This window comes from Aptenodytes patagonicus, chromosome 3 (genome assembly GCF_965638725.1).
Source record: "Aptenodytes patagonicus chromosome 3, bAptPat1.pri.cur, whole genome shotgun sequence".
In the NCBI taxonomy this organism is placed as follows: Eukaryota; Metazoa; Chordata; class Aves; order Sphenisciformes; family Spheniscidae; genus Aptenodytes; species Aptenodytes patagonicus.
In genome coordinates this window covers 105,139,494-105,162,760 of record NC_134951.1, presented here as the reverse complement: position 1 = coordinate 105,162,760, position 23,267 = coordinate 105,139,494, and the positions used below count along the sequence as shown (strand labels likewise).

General features: G+C 39.4%; 1 protein-coding gene across 3 annotated transcripts in view; it reads right to left on the bottom strand.

Moving 5' to 3' along the window:
- HHAT (hedgehog acyltransferase) overlaps positions 1-23,267 on the bottom strand; it is a 188,659-nt gene that overhangs the window by 94,384 nt on the left and 71,008 nt on the right. For all 3 annotated transcript variants that reach the window (XM_076334499.1, XM_076334497.1, XM_076334498.1), the window contains one exon: positions 13,803-14,004. In XM_076334499.1, coding sequence (XP_076190614.1) covers positions 13,803-14,004 — 202 coding nt within the window. The remainder of the gene's footprint in view (positions 1-13,802; positions 14,005-23,267) is intronic.

The window sequence follows — 23,267 nt, the reverse complement described above, 5'->3', positions numbered from 1 at the left end:
ACTGCATAAGGAAAAATATCTTGTTCATCATGGCCCCAGGCTGCAAGCCTCTTTACATAGTGCCTGAATCTGCAAAAGACTGAATGCTTTGTGTGAAGGGATAACCATTTGCCAGGGCATGGGAACTAAGGAAAATATGAGGAGCTGTTCAGCCTTCACGTCATAAACATTGATGTTGCAGAAAACAAAAGTCTTGTGACTGCAGCATCAAAAAAAAAGAGCAGTAATTAATAGCTGCATCCAGACCAGAATTCATGCTCAGATACCCGAAACAACATAAACACATGCTTAAAACAGACCTAAAAATACATTCCTAGACAATTAAATCGCTAGTTTTGTAAGCATCGAAACAAATGTTTCAACTGCTAGATTATAAAGTGACAAAACTTCAAATAAATGACAGTTACAAGCATAAAAATACAATTTTAACTTATTATTGCAAAGTAGATCTCTGGTAAATTGAATGTTAGCCCCAGTCAGAACTATATCTAGTGTATGAGTCAGTCTGAGTCAGCACAAAAATGGGGATAGATAAGCTTCAAGGAAAAATACTCTGTATCAGGCCGTATGTGCAATACAGCAATAGTCAATCTTCCATACAATGCTATGAAAAACATTCATTTATGAAAACAGAGACTGAGATTTTTCTCTGAAAATTCTGGATGAAAACTAGGGCATGAAAGGAGAAGGGTAGAGAATATAAGATAATTATATAAATATTCACAGACACCGACAGTTACTCAGTGAAACAACTTTTTCCCTTCCTAGTACTTTGCATCTCCAAAGCTGCCCAAGGACTTCCACAACATTCTCCTTCAGTTCACACACAGGTAGAAGATAACTTAAGTTTGTCTCCTCCTGAAATGCACAGTATGAATGCATGGTCCCATATATGAAAAATTTATGCCTTTTCAGAATGCGTAAGTGTATGCACACAGAGAAATTGTTCGAAATCTTGCTATTAAATTCACGTTAACAACCAAGTTTAAATAAGGAGCAGTTATGATCATGCTAGCTTGAACTTTTGTGTTAAGAGTCAAACACCCTCTTTTTACACCATGCTAATTAATTCTGATTGAGCTGTAGCTTATCTATAGAGCATAGTCTACCATCAGATTTACCTTTCACTCTCCCTTTGTCTATCAAACTTATCTGTCAACTCTACAAAGAAAGAGTTTTAATTAGGAAAGGGGAAAAAAAAAAGAATCTGCTGGTAAAGCTGTAGAAAGAGTTAGAGATGGACAACCCATCAGGCAGCTGGTGTTGGACTGCATTTTCCACCAAGGCACTGATTAGACCTGGTAAGTTTGTGAGGTCTGCCTGTTTTACAACCCAAAGCAGTACGACTAAGACAAACAGCATGAATAGCTAAAAAAGCTCTGCCACTTTTTAAAAAAAAAAACCAAAAAAAACCAGTTACTAAAAAAATAAAACTGTCACATATAATACATCGCCCTCTACAAAAGCACTATTTGTTAAACAATACAAGTTAACTGTAGCACAGACCGTAAAAGCCTTTGGTCATTTATAAGGTATAAGGGAGTAGTTTAAGACAGAAACAGTTTAGACAAACACTGAACCCTTTCTAGGTTTTGCCGTAGCTAATTTCCATTAACTTTGCTAAGCATTGATCCAAAAAGCAGTACGCATTTTCCTGAGAGTCTTTGATGTCAATGCAGCTTTTACCCAGCTGCAACAAAGGTAAAAAAAGAAAACGTTCTTTAAACATCTCATGCCATCTAGAAAAAGCTAACTATGAAAGTACCTGAGCAGCTATTGTACTCAAATTAATACAGTGAAAGCATTAATTTACTCATGGAAAAGACCATGGCTGGTCTAGATAATCCATAATAACATTTGTGATTTAAATATCTACCAGAATGTGGATTTTTATGAATGTACAGCAAGTTGTTTTCATCAAAGCAGACAAAATAAAAAAACCCTCCATACCCACAACTCTTCATTATGCTATTTAATGCTTTTAACAATATGTTCCATTGCAACAATACAAGCAGCTGCTATGAATTTGTGATGTTTCTCTGGGTTTTGGTGCTGTCTCTTTCTCTATCCTCTTTTCCTGTCAGAAATACAGCCAGAAGATAGAGTGGCAAAAGAGCACCTAGTGTTAAAATGACAACGAAGCTGTGGCTGCCTGGCTGAAACCCTTGTATGTGCATCCTTCCTCAATGCTCCATCTTACTGTAATCTCGCATCAATACTTCATCATACTTTACTTTTAGTAATCACGCCCACCTCCCCACACACTGAAATAAATGGACTATAGCATTCAAACTACACAAAAAAATAGATCTATTGTCAAGATACTCAGTCCAAGGGCATGCGGCATGACATAGGAGGTGACTTACAAAGGTTGGCTCAGGCCACCTTTCCTAGAACTGAATGGAGTTTGGGTTATTATTCCAATCCAATTCCTGCTGTAAACGAAGATCAGCCTCAGACGTTTTTGCCAGATGTTGGGAAAAATCTCTCTGCACATTGTTCGGTCAAGCGAAATTGGCTACCATCAGATCTCTCTCAACTGGGCCTTCTCAGTCATCTTAGAAAAATAAATGATACTATCACGTAGTGAGGTACCTTGAAAAGTAAATCTGTGTATGTGTTTGAGAGGGGTGGAAAAAGACAGGTGTGAAAAGGATTTGCACAGTCCAAACACTCCCATTCCTAAATCCATTTCCAGTTACACATGCATGTCACATTTAACCTCTAAGTGAAAACAAGCCAGAAATAGGAAGACTGTTTAATGGCTGGTTCTTGAGAAAGATAGCTTTTGAAGGACAACACACACGAGAATAGATCATTTAGGTGAGAATTAAGAGTCAGGTTAAAAGACATGGTGGAATTTTGAAGTCAGAGAGGATGTGAGAGAAAACACTCATTTCATTTGCTTTGCAAGGTAATTACACCACTATGAGCATGAAACAAAACAAACATGGCAGGAGAAGTGGCTTCAGAGAGCACAGCATCATTTAAAAGAACTTCTCTCTAAAGTGAGTTAGAGCTAATCAACAATATGCAAGCATTTTCACTGATCTACAGGACTGCGTACAACGATATTACTGAATGGCATGGAGAGATGAAATTGAGGGTCCAGGAGTGTTTTTCATAAATGCATTTACATCTCCTAGCTAGCCAACTACAAAGAGAATACTTTGGGGAATACTGACCAGAATACGTCATCTACCCTCCCATGTGGAAGTTGAGGAGACACCTGTCCTGGTTTCGGCAGGAATAGAGTTAATTTCCTTCCTAGTAGTTGGTACACTGCTGTGTTTTGGATTTAGGATGAGAACAAAGTTGATAAGGCACCGATGGTTTAGTTGTTCCTAAGCAGTGCTTACACTAGCCAAGGACTTTTTAGTTTCCCATGCTCTACCAACTGAGAAGGCTGGAGGTGCACAAGAAGCTGGGAGGGGGCACAGCCAAACTGGTCAGAGGGACATTCCATACCATGTGACGTCATGCTCAGTACATAAACTGGGGGAAGCTGGCCGGGGGGGCCGCTGCTCAGGGGCTGGCTGGGCATCGGTCGGCAGGTGGTGAGCAATTGCACTGTGCATCACTTGCTTTGTGTATTATTATTATTATATTTCAATTATTAAACTGTTTTTATCTCAACCCACGAGTTTTTCTCACTTGTGCTCTTCCAATTCTCTCCCCCATCCCACCGGGGCAGGGGGGGGGGAGTGAGCAAGCAGCTGTGTGGTGCTCAGTTGCCGACTGAGGTTTAAACCACGACAACACCCAAGACTGAATTCTGTACAGCAGTCAAAACTAGGCAGTCCTATACAAAATAACATGCTGAAGTTGTCTTTTACAGAAATGTATTCCCCAGTATTTTATCAGGGACCCAATCCTACATCTTCCTACAGCAACCATTCTTAAACTTTTTCTAGCAACAGTGGTGGCACCATGGTGATTTGGCACGTCCCAAATGCTCGTTATGCAGAGGGCTGCCGAACCCATGTGCAGTAGCTTGTTCTGGGAGCAAATCACATGCACCACGTTGTTTTAGGGAGGGCTCAGGAACTGGGGTGCATGTTTTCCACCACGCTGCAAACCCAGCCTGATGACAGGGTGACATGTGGCAAGAAGCCTCCCCTGACAGACATTAGCTGGTAACTTCCTGGCAAGTGCTCAGAAGATGGAAAATATCTACGCGTGCTGCATTCGCAACATATCTCATTTATATAGCTGCTCTGGGACAGATTAAAGAAAACTTCTATACAAAGTCAGTGATGTTATCAAGCTTGCTCATACTAAAAATACTTTAACAAGTCCCATGCAAGGGAATTAAATTTGCTGCAATTTAAACAAGCGTCCATCTTCATGGAGTAAAACAGAGATTCACAACATTTCTTTCTTTTTGAACTACCCTCCCAGAGACTTGACAATCCAAGCACATGGCAAAATAAGAGTGTATGGTAAAATTGGAGAAGCAGTTGAATATTTCTTATGGGAACATATGCACCATATAATAAGACTGTCAGATACTATGGCCAGAGTGACATGAAACATGTGCTTGATACTACAAACTGCAACACTACAGATTACATTATTCTGTTTTCATCTGCCTTTGGTTTTTAAAGGGTCAAAATAATCTAGTACAATTTTTAGAAGAGCTGCCTTTTTTTAAACATATAATATTTAATTACTACCTGTTCTACAGATTTCATCCTCTCCCACTTAAATCTATCAGCCAACTTATCCATAATAATTTTAAAATAAGATACACAAACTGCACTATTTGTTGTGTTGAAGAAATCAAGCAAATTAACTACCATGAATATAACACCTAGTCCTGCATTACCTTTCACTGCCTCTCCTAGTATATGACAGGGGAGTAAGTGTGCTTCCTATGGTTATTAAAGCTCCATCCTTTCAATTTCCTGAAGGAAATGAATGCTTTTACTAGAGAAGCAATGCTTAAAAACTAATGTAATGTTGACTCATCTTTACATCCCAAGAACTAAATGAAATATTCCTTGCAACAGTCTGTTATATAGGGTTTGCAAGGATTTTTTGGGGGAAGGGACAGATGGGTAAAATGTTTGTGGGTAAAGCTGCTGCAGTACAGGAGGGGCACGGGTGGTACCATTATGCGTATCAGGAAAATGCTTGGAAAAAAACTCAAATCGCTTGCTGGGGTTCCTTTTACCAGTGCAATTTAAGGATCTGAACTTCGGTTTTCACCCCCCATTGCATCACAACTGAAGAGTAAGGCCCGAATTTGTTTACTTCTCCACAGAAGCAACAGAGACCACCCGGTCAATCTTAAAAGCACTTCTAAGTGCTTTCTTTTAGAAAATGTTCTTAGATAAATGACAGGTCAACTCATATACCTGAACCCTGGTAATCACCCCATTACCACAAGAGTGAACACCTCAATGCATCCCTTGAATCTGTGTCATCCGCAATGCAGCCGTTTGCCAAAAATAACGGGACAGCATAAAAACAAGAGCACGGGTGAAAAGCTGAAAGAGAGCGAGGAGCAGATGGGACAGTGGGAAGGGAAGCGACACATCCTGACTAACAGTTACTGGCTATTTTATCTATCTGCAGTGAGGCACGCTGAAAATGGAGGGCAGGGTGTGACTGAGCAGCTGGGGGAGCAGATGGGACGGAGGAAAGGCTGAAAATTGTGACAAAGCTCTGCCAAACAGAATGTCAATTTCTTTAATTTTTAAAGTGAGCAGTAGAAATGAAGATGGGTTAGGTTCAAGCAGTGGGGCAACTTCTAAAAATGTTTGTTAATACACATTGTCAATGGGTAATAGTGACAAAAGTGTGTTTGGGAGACTGCAGAAACGAAGGGAGGGACTACATGTGCTCATTAATGTTGGTGGAAGATAGGCTCGAGGAGCAGCAGGAGCAAGGGAAAGGCAACTGATGACAGGCTGACGTGTCAATATAATAGCTACTCCTGCACTCTGAAGCTGAGGGACAGATGTTGGAATAGGGTAAGAGGAGAGACCGTACCACAGAACAGAAAAGCAACAAAAATAAAGAATTCTGGTTGAATACACATGCAAAATATTCATTTATGAAATAATCCAAAAGAAACTGTGGAATCCCCAGAGCTATAACAGTAACAAGATAAGGAACAGGCCTGCAAGTGGAAAGTGAATGAGATGTGCTACCAGATCTCATCCATCAACAACTGCCACACCAAATGGAAGAATAAATTTAATTTCCCATCAACATATACTGTACCCTTCAGTAATCATGGCAATCATTCCTGTTTGCTCCGTTCCTTCATCTAGCTCTAACCCAGAACCAGTCCCCTTTACTTTACTTTATTTTTCTGGCATTTTATTTTGCTTGCAGTTGTTCCCTCCCTTCTCCCCAAGCTGCACTGTGGCCTGAGGTCATCTCCTGTTTCTTTTCAAGGTATATACTTTCCTCCCAAAGCAAAGGTAAAAATTAGCTCCTGGAAAGTTCACACGTGAAGGCGTGAATTGACAACATTCTTCCAAGAGACAGGATGATGCAAATGACCTGTAATTCCCTACATCCCTCCTATAAAAAGAGGACCACACAATTAAAATCAAGCAGCTGTCAGTTAAGATCTATTTTCACAAATAGAACTTGTTTCTGAATTTAGGAATAAATGCTATATATAGTATTTGAGAAGATACTCATCTTCTCTATTGATGTCTTGCTAAACATTCACTCAACAAAATGCTGTCTTGCACTAGCACCAGTTCATTTTTAGATTTTCCAAAAGATCTACATTTATAGCATCTCTCAGCAAACAGCCAACCCCCCCTTCTGTCTGAAGAAAGCCTCCTACCAGCTCGTATGTATGCACTACACTTACAGATGCATGCGTGAAAGTTTGACATACACAGAAGTAAATTTCTGTACTTGCTCCTACACTTACTCTTCAGCCTCAAAGAACCTGCCCAAACATTTTATTTTTCTTTTTAAAAGTGGCAGCTTGTGAAAAGTGCAAAATGAACAGCATTGAAATGCACCATCCTCTTTTCTGTTTTATGTTTAAAGCAGGGAATTTAACCAAGTAATGGCAGTGTACATAGTCTATAAATGCGTCTCAGCTCTCACCAAGGAGGACAGGTTGAGAAAGCCATACACTCTCCTCTGTGTCCAGGTTCTTGACATCCTTATTTTTGTTCTTCTGGTTCCCATTCTGCCCAATCTGGTTCTGTCAGTTCCCTCATCCACATTTTAACGTTTTTACCTTTTAAATTGTAATCAAATTGGGAAAGGATCTAACTTCACCAATCATTAGTGCTGCATTTTGGTCCTGCCCTTATGGCCCTCCCACACTGCCACTGTGAAACTGTTAACAAATAAATAATACACAATAATAATCCCCATGGAGACACCCGATAAACACTCTCAGCAAATACAGACCTTGCTTTCCCTGTGGCCAGTTTCTGTAGCTCAAGACACAGTAGAAAGACAAGAGTGCAACTGCTCCTCAGTACTTTAACTTGTATTTCCATAACTGCTGACATCTGTTGTCTGGACTAATTTTTGAGGTGAACAACAGAGGGAGGCTGCACTCGTGTAATAGTAACAAAGAAGTGCATAACCAGCATCACTCTGCCTTGTTTTCACCCCATAGCATGATTTACTTGCTTTTCAAACTGTATTATGGCCTGAGCACCAGAAAACTGCCTGATGTCTCCAAAACAGAAGAGGAAGTAAATAATGTTGGTAGGTGGGAGAAACAATTTTTTGTTATGAAAACTGAGCAGCCTCGCAAGGGGCTTCCCAGATGATATTGCGGTCTGAAGCAGAGCAGCAATCATCTGGTTAAAGACAGATGGAAAATCACAACAGTTTCTCCACTGCTGGCATCAAAAATAGTATTTCTTGCACAGATTTGACAAAAAAAAGTGGATGCTTGTACTCAAAAGGTAGGAAAGGATAGAATGTTATCTCTGAAATCTTACTGCAGCCACTTTTGTCATTCACCGTATAAAAGCCGGTATCATATTGCATATGCTTGTCCCTCACACAAAACAACATCTACTACATTTTTCAGTCTTCGTTACTGAGGCTGAGGCAAGAAGTTCCCTCAGTAAAGAAAACCAGAGACAGAGTGCAAGTGTGTGTCTGTGTGTGTGCATTTTTAGCAGGGCTCTCAAAATGTTTCAGGATCCACTTCCATGAAGACAAATGAACCCTTACAACAAAAGGTGGAGAAGAGAGAAAAAAAATAAAGTCAAGCAAAAGCAGAAACGTGGCAAGAATTACTTGACTCAGAATTATTGTTGGCAAAGCTAAAAGTCAGTGGAAAAAACCTAGGATGCATCAGCCAGCCCATATTCGCCTTCAATGGTCATTCAGCAGCTCAGTACAAAACAGCACCTCGATAACTCAGCTTGCTCCTTCTAGGTACCATACACAAAGACCAGTTGTCACAAGTCTGCCCTGGCTAACGTTCACATCTAGAGAAAGGAGTTTCCATTGATTTTGAGTCAGAGTACATCTACTTTGGATAGTAGAGATTTCCGGTTAGAGCAATGATATGGCTGAACTCAAGGTTGGGGTGGGGGGCAAGCCCCATCCACTGGTCTGGGTTTTGACATTATGGGTGATAACTGTAGCTCAAAAACCAATTCTGCACCAGAGAATAAGAGTCTGATTAAGGGACTTTGTTCAACTACCTCCCTTACATTCTTACAGGTTCTCAGAGCGTGAAGTGACAAACCCAACAGAAGTCTATAGCAAGCACAGAAGAAGGTTATGAAGAAAGTATCGTTGGCAAGGCTTGCCACTTAATTGAATCACCATGTTGCAATAAAAATATGTATGAATTACACAACTACTAGTAAAAAAGAAAAGGCCAGACAGGCTTGACATTAGTAAACCACTGATATAAATACACTTTCCACCAAATGAAGCAAAATAAAGATCAAAGCCTAGTGTGTGCTGAAGAACAGCTGAGAAGGGTATTTATTTATTACAGAGATCTTATTAAAGATCTAATCTTGCAAGACGGTCAACAAACATACTTCCCTTGAACAAGCTCCTAATGTTTGGTCAGATCTTGCCTCGGTCAGCTGCAGAAGGAAGCTTTACAGTTATCTCATGGCAGTTTAAAGTGAGTTATACTTGCAGAAAGAAATTCTGTCATTAAAGGAGATAGTTATACATTTGCTCAATGTATGTAGGACATGGTTGTGAAATTCACAGGAATCTTTATCTTGGCTAGGCTGAATTTGGGCCCTAACATAGAGCTGAGTAATTACTTCAGCAGAACCCAGTTCGTTTCTTTGTCCCACCAACTTAAAATACGGAGGCTCAGCTTACTACCTTGGTACCGCTTATGTACGTTTGCAAGGGGGGAGGTTCCAAGTAGTCGAGCTCCTCCTCTTCCACTTCCTTTCCTTGGCTTTTGTCTCTTACATTGTACTGCTTTGGGTGCTTTTCAGATTCCTGTCCATGAGACAAATCATCTAGCAATAAAATAACCAGAGGAAGTAAAGCTTTCTGCTGGGGTAGAGAGCTAGGTCAGCTCAGCAAAGATTCCAGCAGGAAGGTGTGCAGAGGAGGAAGTGGTGAAACTGCAAGGAAGGGAGGAAAGGGAAATTAAACCTTTCCCCCTTCAATAGCAGTGAGCTGTTAGAGCAGCTTAATTCTCTGTCGAACCACAGCCCAGAGGTCAGGCTCACCAGTCAGTACCTTTCCATGCTCCACACCAGCTGTCTGCAGGATCGTTGCGTAATGCATAACTTATTATGAATTAACTGTAGAAACTATTGTACCTACCAGAAGAAACAGGGCAAACAAAATTAAACAGAAAAAAACCCAGACAAAAACCCCTCTAAAAGACTTCTAAAATTCTGTTCTCTGCGAAGCTGAGGATGCCAATTGTCATTGACCACATCTCTGGTACCCAAAACAATGGTGACATTTTACCTATAGAGACAAATGTACGGAGTTCATTATTCTGGGGGGAAAAAAAAAAATCTAACACACTAACCAAATCTAATCTAACACACTAACCAAAAACATGGACATCATACAAAATATTTCCCCTTTTGCAAAGGGGAGTTGGGAAGGCAATTACAGTGTACTGAAATGGACTTAATCAGTGCACCTCTTTACAGCCATAAATGAAAATGTAGAAATCAAAGTATTATATACTTTAAAAAACCAAAACATGTACAAGGATAGTACAAATTACTTTAAAATAAGCCATGCTTAAAATTAGTTGGTTTCTCAAATTGAATTGTTTATGGTGTATTCAGTTTCTTACTAAATAAAGCTAGAAATAAGATCTTAAACTAGAAATTCATCATACCACGATTTTTAGAAGAGAGATCTTTATGTCTCAATTTAAAAAATTCTTACTAGACTGAATGACATGTTTTCACTTTACAAAAGAACTAAGAAGATAAATGTTGCTGTTTCAATTGAGATTAAAACATTAATTTTAAGAATCTGCCAACTTCATCCCCTTTGCTACATCTTCTTTTGGATGATTTCCAAATATTTCTTTTTTTAAAATCCATTGATTTAAAGATGTTGTCAGCTATTCTAAGGTTTAAATAATTCTAAATCTGTTTTTATACCAAGATCTAATTTCTTGTATAGATCTGTGTCTTGCTTTCCTTAAGGAAAAAAATTTAAGTCACTGGAAGAATGATTGCCATTAGCATTTTCTTTCAGAAATCTGACATGTTATGTATTAAAAGTCAATACAAATTCTGTCACTGATTTTGAACGAGTTACTACTAGAGTCTCTGTTCATCTGCAAGAAATTAATATAGAATCAGTGAAACAAAGCACTACTTTGCTCAGTATGGGTCTAAATATCTCCTGAAAAAGTAAAAGAAAAGAACTGACAAAAACACAATGAAACTTCTCCATTTTAATATAAAGTTCCCAGATATGCCCTAGCTTATGATGCATAGCATTTATTGTTGTTTTATATACGTTTTAATGAAAAGACAACATTACTTAATTCAGCTCTAATTTACTGATATCTAACAAGTAATCTTTAGGGGAAAAAAAAGATATGTAGATAACTTCTCACAACACAACTCACTGAAACATGACAGTTCAGAGCAGTGTAAGCTGAAAAGTACGTAAGAAGGAGCATCAGCTCTTTTAGAGCCAAAATCAGGAAGCCAGGCACTGGTTTCCCACCAGTACAAATGAAAAGTTTCAGATTCAATTTTTTGGGTCAGGAAATTTACTGTTTTCCGTAAATGTTTGTTTATATGCTGATTTTACTTCTCACAAATAATGCCCATGCTTCTTTGTTCATTCTAGTTCAATATGCCTGAGATGACATTTAAAACTTGTCAGGCTGCTACAAAAGCGTTATTTACCCATATTGCACTAGGTTTCAAGTGCTGAGATTTAAACTACCATAAAATCTGCATAATATAGGGTCCAATTCTTTTTATATATATTCTTAGTCAGCACAAGGATTCAGTGAAGGACGAGACTCAAATGTGCTTTATTAAGATTTCTAAATCTTTCTTTTGCAAGAGAATTGAGACAATATAGTGAGGAAAAAAGGGGAACAGTTTTGATAAAATTCGTGTTATTTTTTGTCATCAATTCAATTTTAAAAACAGAGCAGAATTAAAATTCAACTTATTCTTCAAGGGGGTTTTTTATATTTTACTAATTAAACACCTACTGCTCAACTGAATCATGTGTCTCAACTTTAACAACAATATATGAGAAGGTTTGGTAAATAGAATGGGTTAAAAAAAAGCATAAACCTGTGCTTTGTATTTTTTCCAGAAACTCATCTGCTATTCTGGGGACAAAAATAAACTTTCCTTTTCAAAAATAGCCTTCAAGAGCCAACACAGCAAGTGAGCGAAGCACAAGAATGCAAAGGATTTCAGCTTGTCAACAGATGAAATTTAAGTGAAAAACCCATCCCCCAGAATGGGGCTCTCAACGCCATGGTGACTAGGCTTGCAGCACACCTCTCGCTGAGACAGGATTATGGGAATGCTTCCAAAAGCCAGATTACAAGGGAAAAAAGGAAATTTATACAGGGCATTAGGGAATTTGCAGTTCATTTTAAATGTAAGTGATACTTCTTAGAGAATGTCACATCACTCCACCCCTTGATAAGGAAAGGCCAAAGTCCAACCGCTCATCTGCTCCCCAGTCTCAGTGTTCAAGAAGAAAATGGGAGTTTGCTAGAAGAGTGAGGAGAGAGCAATGAAGGGTAGTTTGCATAGACTGTAGCTCATGTTGCTGTAGAGGAAACCCTCAAGGCACAAGGCAAAGCATAACCAAATGCAGCAAGATATGCCTAATGCACTAATTCAGATGCCAAAACTATTCACATTAAAAACGTTGGCTTCAGAAATATTTCAGGGAAAGATGTGAAAGTGTCTTCTAAGGAAGGTCTACAGCCATCTTTCCAAACAGAAATGGAAAACAATGGAGACATGGAAGACATTGGATAGGCCTTTAAAAACAATGGATGAAAACAAAGGGGAGGAAAGGGGTAGACTGCACTTGGTTCATTGTTAGGGAGTTAATTTATACAAAAAAGAACCCTATTGCCAGCATCAGTTAACTATAATTAGAACTATGTGTTAGAAATTAATCCAACACATATAACCCCACCTTCATAATGCCACGTCCTTATCATTTCTACAGTATTTAAGCACTTAATTCCTTAAGAGTTCTTTTAAAATTTCTAATACGGTGACATCAAATACAAAAAGCCCCTACATTTATATTTCCTCATACAGCTGGATGCTTAAAAAACGTATGTTGTTTTCCAGTCCAGAGACAAACGTATGCAGCCGGTCAGATGATGAAGCTCAGTTTCACCCTAGAGGGAGATTAATGGATCTGATAAACTCATTCTCTAGGAAGGAAAAAAGCTGCTTCCAGACTGTCACTGAATTCGCAGTGACGGACAGTTGGATGATATAAGGTAGCACTGGCTGTTATTGGCTACTAAATTACTTTGCTGTATCAGTTGCCACACATGGGATGCTACAACAGTGAAAATTGGGATGGGTGGGATGGAGAACAAGCATAATTACTTGAGCATCACGACTTCATCAGGCTGCAGAATGAGTCACCACCACCACCACAACATTATATAGGAGTATGAATTCTGTGCGCTTATCACTACTAAGGAAGCAAGACATAGGAATTATTTATTCTTACAAACAGTTATTAGAAGATTTGAGATTTAATAGTGAGCAAACCTGCAGACTAAAATGACCATCAAAATTAAAATGTGCTTTTTGCATATGACTGCATGTCAAAGACAATTTTGTCCTTTGGAAATGACAGCATGAAGGTCAAAAGTATAACTACAGTGAAAATATCAGAGGTCTTCAAAGCAAATTAATATTTTCTTTACTTGGCTCTTTAATGGCATAAGATTTCCCAGTGTAAGCTTGTTCCCAGATGCAAGCAGCTGCTACACACGCATTTGTCCAGGAAACGCATGGTTAGAAATATACAGTCCTAATTTTAGTGAAGATGAATATTTTAAGGCCATTCTGAGTGAAATCAGAATACAAATGTTAAAACTGGCTTCTGTTCAGCCATATACAAGGTGACAAGCAGTTGCTTACCCTAGGACTGCAGAGGAAGCTTTTAAGACGATGCATATTTCCGTGTTTAATTTTCTGATACTTTGCAAAATTCTAGTTATATGGCTTACCTCAAATACTGGAGGGTGGGCAAGGGAATGTTAACTCTTTTATCTGTTATCCAAGACTTTTAATCTAGATTAAACCAAACTAGTAACCAGGAACTTCAGAGCCAGGAAACAAGAACATGAAATGAAGAGAGATTCAACTTACAATTAAATCTTGAATAACTGAAACAGAAAGTATCCTCTTGACGCCACTTTCCACAATTACTCCAAGCCAATTAAGTGCGCCCCAGTACCACAGATAACTCTGTCCTCCGTGCCAATAGCTTACAAAGGCAAAAGTGAGGGCTGTGGAAAAGAGCGTTCCCAGCAGACTGGACTGAGATCCTCCCATTGGAACATAAATGTACCTGTAGGTGAAACAACGATAAGCAACGTTATCAGACGTTTCACAGAAATCTCAGAAGAACATCCACTACAGAACAAATTTGTTATTTTGTGGCATAAAAAAAGAATTTGAATAATTACCTGACATTCTCTATTTACAGAGCTTGCCCTAGTTTCTGCAAAGCTGTAGACCGCTTCATGAAATATGTGCATATACTATTTGGCAAAAAGACAATTTTGTGGTCACAGGAACTCTGCATTAGGCAAACGTATAGCATAAACTATATTCCCAAAATTGCAAAAGACAAATGTTCAGGTTTTTTAAACTGCAGTAGCTGCAAGTCAATTTATATATACAGAAATTACATGCAATCTTCATGTGAATTTAAATTATAAGACTCAACAAAAAAATTTAAAACATTATATAAAGTTATATAGTCATAACCCATAGAATGTTTTCCATTTGTCTGAAATGTAGACACATGCAAACATGTTTTATTTTCAAAAGCTTGTAATTTCTTTCTTTTTAAATCATTAATTAAAAATTATATGAACTGAAAACATTTCCTATCTGGTTTTCGTATTATACTCTCAGGATCACATCTGCCTAATGACCTTCAGAGCACGCATACCAAAAAAACCCCCAAAACCTGTATGAAGCACCCTGCGTGCAATTATATTCTGTATTTAAACTGAATCCAGGAGTCAGAACTTTAGTCTTCAATTGATGCTTATAAGTGTCCAGAAAGCAGTTCTCGTTCAGTAAAAATACCAGAAGCTATGGGGTTCTGAAAGCTGACACTGTTTTCTGGGTCACTTCACTTCCTTCCTGCCTAGAGAGCTATATCCACTCCTGGCATTTTCTGAGTAAGGCATGGCCACTGGCCAGCCTTTATCTGAAAGAGTCACATATTTCTGTCAACACTTTGAAGAAGCTCATCAGGCAACGGAGTCACCATCCAAGCTCATGGGTACCAGCGAGGAGATGCAGTATATGAGAACTGCTGGTGACAGTTCTCCTCAGCTGTCATTCCTTCAGCATGACGCACTGTACTCATATTTGAGACTATTCCTACTTGCTAAGATAATTAAAGGAAATCTTTTGCAGTGAAATTTTTATCTCCGGTTATCAGTTTTTACATTCAGAGATAAATACTAGCCTAAAAATTTAAAAGGGAAATTAACATAGTGCTTTATTCCTCATCTTAGGAAGTAAGAAAATACAGTAACAGGGTAAAATAAAGTGATGAGAGTAATTAAAAGGCAAACAGAAAAGTCATTAAAAAAAAGACTGTCAAATGCTCCAAATTCTCTCTAAGCATAACATCAATATACCTTTTTACTTCAACCTGCTACAGGGAACATCTGATTACATTTATAGTGATTTTCAGTGTAAGTGTGCTTTTTGCTAAGCATATGAAAATAAATAGAAATTAAGATCAATAGTTTTTATTTATGCTGTGTTTTTCTTCTCTCTCCCCTTCCTATGTTTTTCTCGGGTCTAGTCTTTTCTCATCACACATATAAAGAAACAGTGTGGCAATAAGAGACACTTGCAATTACAATCAATTAGTCTAATAGCAGAGAGGTACATCTTAGCAGTCTGTAACCAGGGGGATCCCCTGCAGGGCTCTAGCACAGAGGGTGAAGAGAGCAGAGCCACAGACCCCACTGCTTCGGACAAATTCCTTCTATGCAAAGGACTACAGAAATGAAAGGGGGATCCCCTGCAGGGCTCTAGCACAGAGGGTGAAGAGAGCAGAGCCACAGACCCCACTGATTCGGACAAATTCCTTCTATGCAAAGGACTACAGAAATGAAAGACCAAAGCAGTTCATCCCCTCTTAGGACATACTTTCCCAACACCTTCCCTCTCCCTTTTTAAAGGCTGATTGTTTTATTTTTTAGGCAGGGCCCACTGTCATTACTAGTTCCCCTCGCAGGCTGGCTGGAGGAGGGCTGGCAGCCCTCCTCCGCAGCTGAGAAACCACAACCCTGAGAGCAGCACCTCCGTGCCCCTGCGGCCCTGCAAGCACGGCAGTACCTTGTTTCGCAGAGCTTTACCCAGAGGAGCCCGAAACAGGGCATTGCCGGCCCTGCCACTCTCAGCAAAGCTCACCCTCTGTCTTACATTTACTGAAACACAGCATTTAAAAGTAACCCAGACACCATCAGAGAGACACATCTCTGTAATGGAGACCTTACTCTAAGCCCTAAGGAAACCCTTCTGCTGACCTCATAGCGTCCTGGGTTAAATCCATGGCACAAAAGTTAGCTTTTGCTGCAGAAGTAGCTCTGGGTTTCCGTATAGTCCCTTTCCCTGCACTGAGACAGAGCTGTTATGTAGGCACCAGCCACCTTGTCAGCACAGGCAGCCTCTACTAGCACTGGCATTGCCAGGAATGGCCCAGCAGCACTGGCTCGTTCATTTGCAATCACAGCTCAGTTTAGGTTGGCCTGAATGGCTTGCAGATTACTGTGCAGGGAAAAATAGGCTATTTTCTGATTTTTAGTGTTACCAACAACAGCTAGATAATTGAGCAGCAATAACTCATAATTCTGATGAACGTGATCAGTGAAGTTTTAGCTCCTAGTGAGGCCCGTGGCAACTGTGAAACTGAAAACTCACTTGCGCTATCTTTGTGAAGACCTGTCCGAAGAAGGACAGAAGCCAAAAGGAGTCATATAATCTTTACTAACACTTCAACCTTCCCCTCCAGTACTGTGGACAGTCTGTCTCCTTGCCCAGATGAGAAATGCAAAGCAGAAAGCAACGCCTCTCTCCTTCCCTGCTAGCTACCATAAGAAAATAGAACGAAGGCTGGCTGCCATTTTTTGTCATGAGGGCACTAACCGCCCTCAGGCTGCATGGTCTTGCCTTCCCTTGTCAGGGCATTCCCACTGGCAATTTTTAAGTAGGTATAAAGGACTGATGGATGTTGAGTCACTTCTCTCAAGCAGCGTGAAGAGCAATTCTGTATGTTCCTGTGGTTTTTACGCAGAAAAATTCATGAAAAATCCATTATTACGTTACAGAACACATCAAGAAAAAAAAGTATTTGCTACCTCATCACCCACGCACATCATAGCCACGCCGTGTTCTTGTGCTTACGCTCTTACATTGGCAGGCCTGTGTACAAGCAATAGGCAGCTCAGACAGCGTGCAGCCAGGGCCAGATCCTGGCTCCGTGCCAGCCACTTTGTGCTAATATAACCAAAATTGTCTCGCAAAAGAACACCACAAGAGCCCCTGTTGTTACAAAAACGCATTTTGCTTATTTTTGAGCATCATGGTAGTTTAGAATCTAATTTATCAATACCTTCCCTCCGTGTTTACACAGAAAAGTACTGATTTGATTACAGAAAGCTACGTTTACACTAAAATGTGAGGGAGAATAAACCAGTGAATAGTATTATTAAGCCAGAAGATAGAAGAAACATGTTACTTCTGTGTTATCATTTATGACACAGCACACGCTTTGTAACTAACAATTTGGTGTGTTTTAAACCCAGCCAGCAGCTAAGCCCCACACAGCCCCTCACTCATTCCCCCCCCGGTGGGATGGGGAAGAAAAGGAGCCTCTTACAGTACGTTAGGAAAGTTGTTAGTGAGCTGAAGGACAGAACAAAATCCATGAGGAGGGAGGCAGGGAGAGGGCGAGACTAAGGGGCAATGGCTACTACAATTTGATGTCATATATCTGCATGCTTCCCAACTTTTTTCTTTCTTACCAATACTACCGTCTACCTTCCATCTATCCTACAGTCCTTCTGTACTGCAGTTGTTTTTTTATTTCAGGTGCAAATATGTGGGGCTCAACCTTTTACAGGAGATTTAAAACAGATTTGTTCATGTAGGACCCAGTCTTGCAAAGACTTAGAAGTGTCTGGATAAGACATTCTAAGACCAATAGCTAAGGAGAGGGGAAGAAAAATCATGGATAGCATGCATCTTGCTGTACGGCCTTGCTTCAGGAAGAAATTTAAGCACATGTTGAAGAAAGCCCCTGGACGGAGCAGCATTTAAACAGGTGCTTTACTTGCACTTACTTCAAGATTTGAATATGTTTAAAATTACATGCATGTGGAAGTAAGGGCAGTGTATTGTGGCCTCACGGAATAAAAGCCCTTCAGAGTGATTCTTAACTGGTTGCAAATGCTTCTCTTAGTGGTTTTCTAAAGTTATCAGAATAAAAACTTTGTAATGTAGATGTCATCAAGAGAAAAGAAACTGTGTTTTCCAAGGGAATGATTGTTAGATCTCTTATGATTGTTCTGTAGATTACCACTTAAAGAAAACTAACAAAATGGTTATTGGATTTAAAAGTTATTCTCTGTAAGTAAATGTCCCTTTTAAATACCTCAGCTATTATGTTTGCATTACTTTAGGGATTTAAATGGTATCATTTACATATTTTATTCAATTCTCTAATGTTCACTTAGTGAGTTAAAATTAAGATAAGTTGTGTAAATGGAACAGTTTGCTGGCTGTAGATAAGCTGATTTAAGCTACTGTAAGTGAGACTAGAAGTAAGGCACTTGGTTATTCAGAAGACACATACACAGTTATGCTTTGTGAAAGTAACATGTTTAATAGCATGTAAGTTTTAGTTTGAAATCAAAACAGCCTATGGAAATATGGTAAAGACAGCATCTTTGCTTTGGGAGAGGAAGGCTAAGAATGTATGTTTAGTCGTGTCAGGTGTGCGTTCAAATAATTTTTACTATATAACATTCTCTCAATATTTATTTGTATTTACGTGCCTCAAATGCCCCCCAGATATTTTGAGATATTTAATCTACATGGAGTTCTCTTTCCACTTCTCTCCATCTAATACGCACAACTTTTTCTTCTGACAATGTGAAGTGCCTTTCCTTGCTGTCATTGAGAGGTCTAGCCAGTCTAGGAATGGTTGGCAAAGCCTGGCCTCTGGCGTTCACGAGTTCCTCTTTGACAGCCTGCCTAGAAATCTTCTCTGTTCTTTCACCTTCAAATTTCACCTTGGAAGTTTTGGCAGGGATTGACTTGATCCCCTAAGTTGATGTTTTATTTTTAAATATTCACCCAGCCTGCATTTTTTGATACTAAGCATCTTCCACAGGTCTAATCTTCCTGTCTGTAATTTTCATGGATCTTAAGAGGACCAGCATTACCCATCCCTCTAAAATAACCTGGAGGGACATGACCAGTTACCATCCTCAAATCTACTTGCCTTAACATCCTTTTCTCTTTGCAAAATACTTTGTTGCGTTCCTTCATTTATCCATCTTTGGCTCATTGACCACCAAATAACTGGTGAGTTTTCTTTTTCTGTATGTGAATTAAGATAAAAGTTGTTGCACATTGGCACCACGTTTCTCAGCTAAGTCTGCCTTCTTTGCACATCTATGGTAAATGTGTAATATTCTTATGAGCTGTTAAGAAATTCTGGTATGAGGGTGTTGCTTTGAGTTGTGTTAGTCTGCCATGAGGACTCACGATTACTTTTATGTGCTGATAGTCCCTGAACTGGGGGTTTTGAGCTTCTCTGTGGATTTTCTGTGATTAGAGATGGAAATAGTCTTAAAAACTGCCTGGAAGCTTAGAATGAGATATTTATGTAATGCTATTCTGGGTATGGCACAGCAGATCAGCGTGCTCTACAGCAACCTCTCTGTCTGTTTGTGTAAACCCCGAGTTTCCATTTTTCCATTTTTACCATTTCGCAAAATTTCCATTAGGAAAGGTAAGCCTTGTTCTTACTGTGAAACTCAGTGGTTTTTTTTTTTTTTTTTTTTTACACCGTCTAATAATTTTGCCGGGCTGTTGGCAAAGCTTTTTAAGCTCTGTAAGATTCTCTCACCTCACCAGCTTAACGCAATGTTTAGAGAGACATTTGTCTCTCCTTGACAAATGGAGACCCTTTAAAATATTTAAGATAATGTTGGCTCCAGACAAGCCTTGTTAAATTACCACAAAAATGTTTAATGAGAAATGAAGTCCATTTGGGTTACAAAGCATTAATGAGAATATTCATATGCAAGAACACTCAGCTTTACAAATATGACCTGAATTTTGGTTCACTTTCCAGTTGTTAACATGTTTCCCAGCAAAGACGGAGTGTGCAGTTTCCTACTAAAAAACTGAAAAGTGTTTAATGTATTTTTCTTCCCTTGTATTCAACTCCAAAAATGATCCAAGTCAAGTCTGTATGGCAAAGGGCAGATAACTGGGGAATACTGAACAAATCATTTTGAATTCACTCTTCCAAGGAAGCTCATGTTTTCAAAGAGATCCATTTATTTCAAATGAAATTTTAGTATAAATCATAATACTTCCTTTATAATTGAAAAAGTTTCATTACTGATGGACTGCTGTGTTTAGTTTTCTCCCAGCCGCATCTAGGAAAGAAAAAAACCCTGCCTACTACCTGTTTGCAGTCAAACACAAAACTACCAGTCAGCTATCGTTGATCGCAATGGAAATGGGAGAGGTTCCAGATGACCAAAGAGCCAAAAGACTGGTTAAATCACTAAGTCCAAACCAGGGCCCCAACTTTTTTGCTGACAGTAGGAACCTGTATGTTATTGCCAAAACAGCCTAGAGTTAAGTGCCTGCAGCTCACCTACTGGGCTGGAGGGGGCTGTGTCCCCCGCTGGCTGATGGAGCCGGGAAGTGGGCACCTCCTCCCATGCAGAGTTTGCAGAGCTCCCTGAAGCTGTTCTGAACTTAACTCCCCTCAGGGGCCCAATTCATTCCTGATACTCACAATACACCTACCATGTGCTGATAATATCTAAGCTCAGCACGAAGCACAGCAATCATGCTATACTCCTTTGGAAACCTGGCTGAAGGAAGGAAGGATCTATTAATAGCCCTGTCACTCTCTGCTTATAAAATGGTAGAGGTCAGGCTTTTTGCCAAGGAGACCGACATATCTTGTCTCCCAGAGGAGTGCTCCAGCTGTCTGTTACCAGGCTGCCACCAGGCAGAAAAGAAAATGAGATTCAGAGAGTGAATATGCAAGAAAAAACAAGTCCGTGGCTAGAGCATTATCCAGAGAGATGCAGAGATCCCAGTCCTGCTTTCTGCACCAGGAATTGCTCACTGTGCCCTAAAGAACCATTAGACAAAATGCATAAGCAACACCACGAACAAAAGAATTAATTTTTCTTCCTCATTTTCTTTATTTCTCCCGACTCTTACATTGGAAGACCCAGCTCGAAATTCAGAGCTCTGCAAATCTGCACTGGAGGCTGAATAGGCATAATTTTCCCACACAAATAAACCCTTTGCAGCAAATCTCTTCCTTTGCCATCTCCCCTCTCATCGTAAGCATGCATTCACAACAGCACATTTTACAGTAGTTTTCAACTACAGCTAAAGCAACAGAGACCAATTCTTCCTGTGCGTGTGTCTGCACATGTTGAACTATTTGTGGCTCAGTTAGTGGAAAAACTGTTAAATACGTGTCATTTGTTGCTTTGACCATGCCGAGAATAAAGTACTCTATTTTCTCCCCCCTCTTAGAAAGCCGCTTTAAATTCCATAGGTGTAAGGACAAGCTATTTAGCAATCCTGCTAATCTTAGTATGCCAGGTACGTCAGACAAAATGCAGATCCATCCGCATCTGTGGATTCAGATCTTTAAAATACACTCACCACAGTACACTTAACAGCTACCTTTTCCAGCACGCCTCTGCCAAAGGGGTGCATGAAATGTAGTCACTACAATAGAACCTGTATTATTTTCCTTATTAAAATATTTTTGCTTAGAGACAAGGTGATAAAGTTAAACAGCCCTCTGCAATTTGCTAGGTAGCAGAAAAGATTGTTTAACCTTCACAGATCCCTTTGTGGAGAGCTTGATGATTCTTTTGCATTTATATATCACTTTGTACACGTGCATGTCAAAGGGCTTTGCTAGTATCCACAGACCACACAGCAGTTTCACCAAATCATGCAATACCTTTGCCTCACTGAGCTGTATAGTTCTATAGACAAGCAGAAACCAAGGCATCAGAAGATTTTCACCTGCGTACATCAGAAATACAAATTTTTGTGAGACCACAATAACGTTTGAGATCCGAAGTTCCGAAGTCAGTGAAGACTCGGTAAGCATTACATCCTTCAGATTATAAACCAACGTCAACAAAATGTACTTCAAATGCATCTCTGAAACAAAGTGAAGGCATGTAATTAATGAAAAGCAGAAATATAGAAGAGACGTTGCTTAAATATTGCAGGAAACTTGATGAATATCAATGTGTCTGCTTAAATATTGAGTAGCATTACATATTCCTCCAAGTTGCACGTGCAAAATTTAAAGAGTTAGACTTCTAACATTATTCCAAGCTGAGTAATTCATCCACCTCTCCTGAGCTCACATTTCTTAGAAAATACTGTCTGCAGTTCTGGGAAAAGACTATTTATAAAATACAGCCAAGGCATTGAGACGTCTAGGCAAAGCTGAGATGACTTAAATTAAGATTATACAGCACCTTCCACACTAAAGAACTTTTATACACTCTCCAGCCTGTGTCAAAACCCCTTCAAACACCAGCAGAGTTAAATCCCCTCTGATGTAGAGTACAATCCCTATTTATCAGCCCAAATCAATGTTGCCTAATTGTTACATAAATGAGAATGGATATAGAATTTAACTAAGCAGAGTGAAGCAAAATATTTACTTTTCTTGAAGCATCACCCTTAAATAATGATGATCTCTTTTTTTCTCATTTGTAAAGAAAGCATAGGTACACTCTTCTAACACCAGTCGGTAACATGGTTCAATCCAGATAAAAACTTAAGTGGGGAATGTCAGTTCCTGTGAAGTCAGCAGCGACAGGGGACCAGAGCTAAACAAACCATAAGTTCTAAACATACAGCAACAAATTATCCCAATGCAAAGGTAATACTTGAGTAAGAAATGCTGCAGCTACAGCCAGAAATTTAAATATATGTAAGGAGGGGAAAGAAATGGGGGGGGGGGAAGGTGCACACTCAAGGAAAAAGGAATGGTAAAAGCCTGTCAGGGAAAAAACATCAGTTAGGGCATCACAGAAAGGTAAGTAGAAAATGTACCATAAATCTTCTTATCCTCCTACAATACTTAGCTGTATATCTGCCCAGTTGTCTAAGGGTAGTCTGCTTGTTAGAAAGAGAGAACAAATAATGATTGATAAAAGAATGACTTCTCTGCATTGATCTCATGAAAAGCCCCAAGACGATGAATCAACAAAACCGGTTTTAACCAGGAAATACAAATGTAGGCCAGAAAAGGTAGAAAACAGGTTAAAGACCATT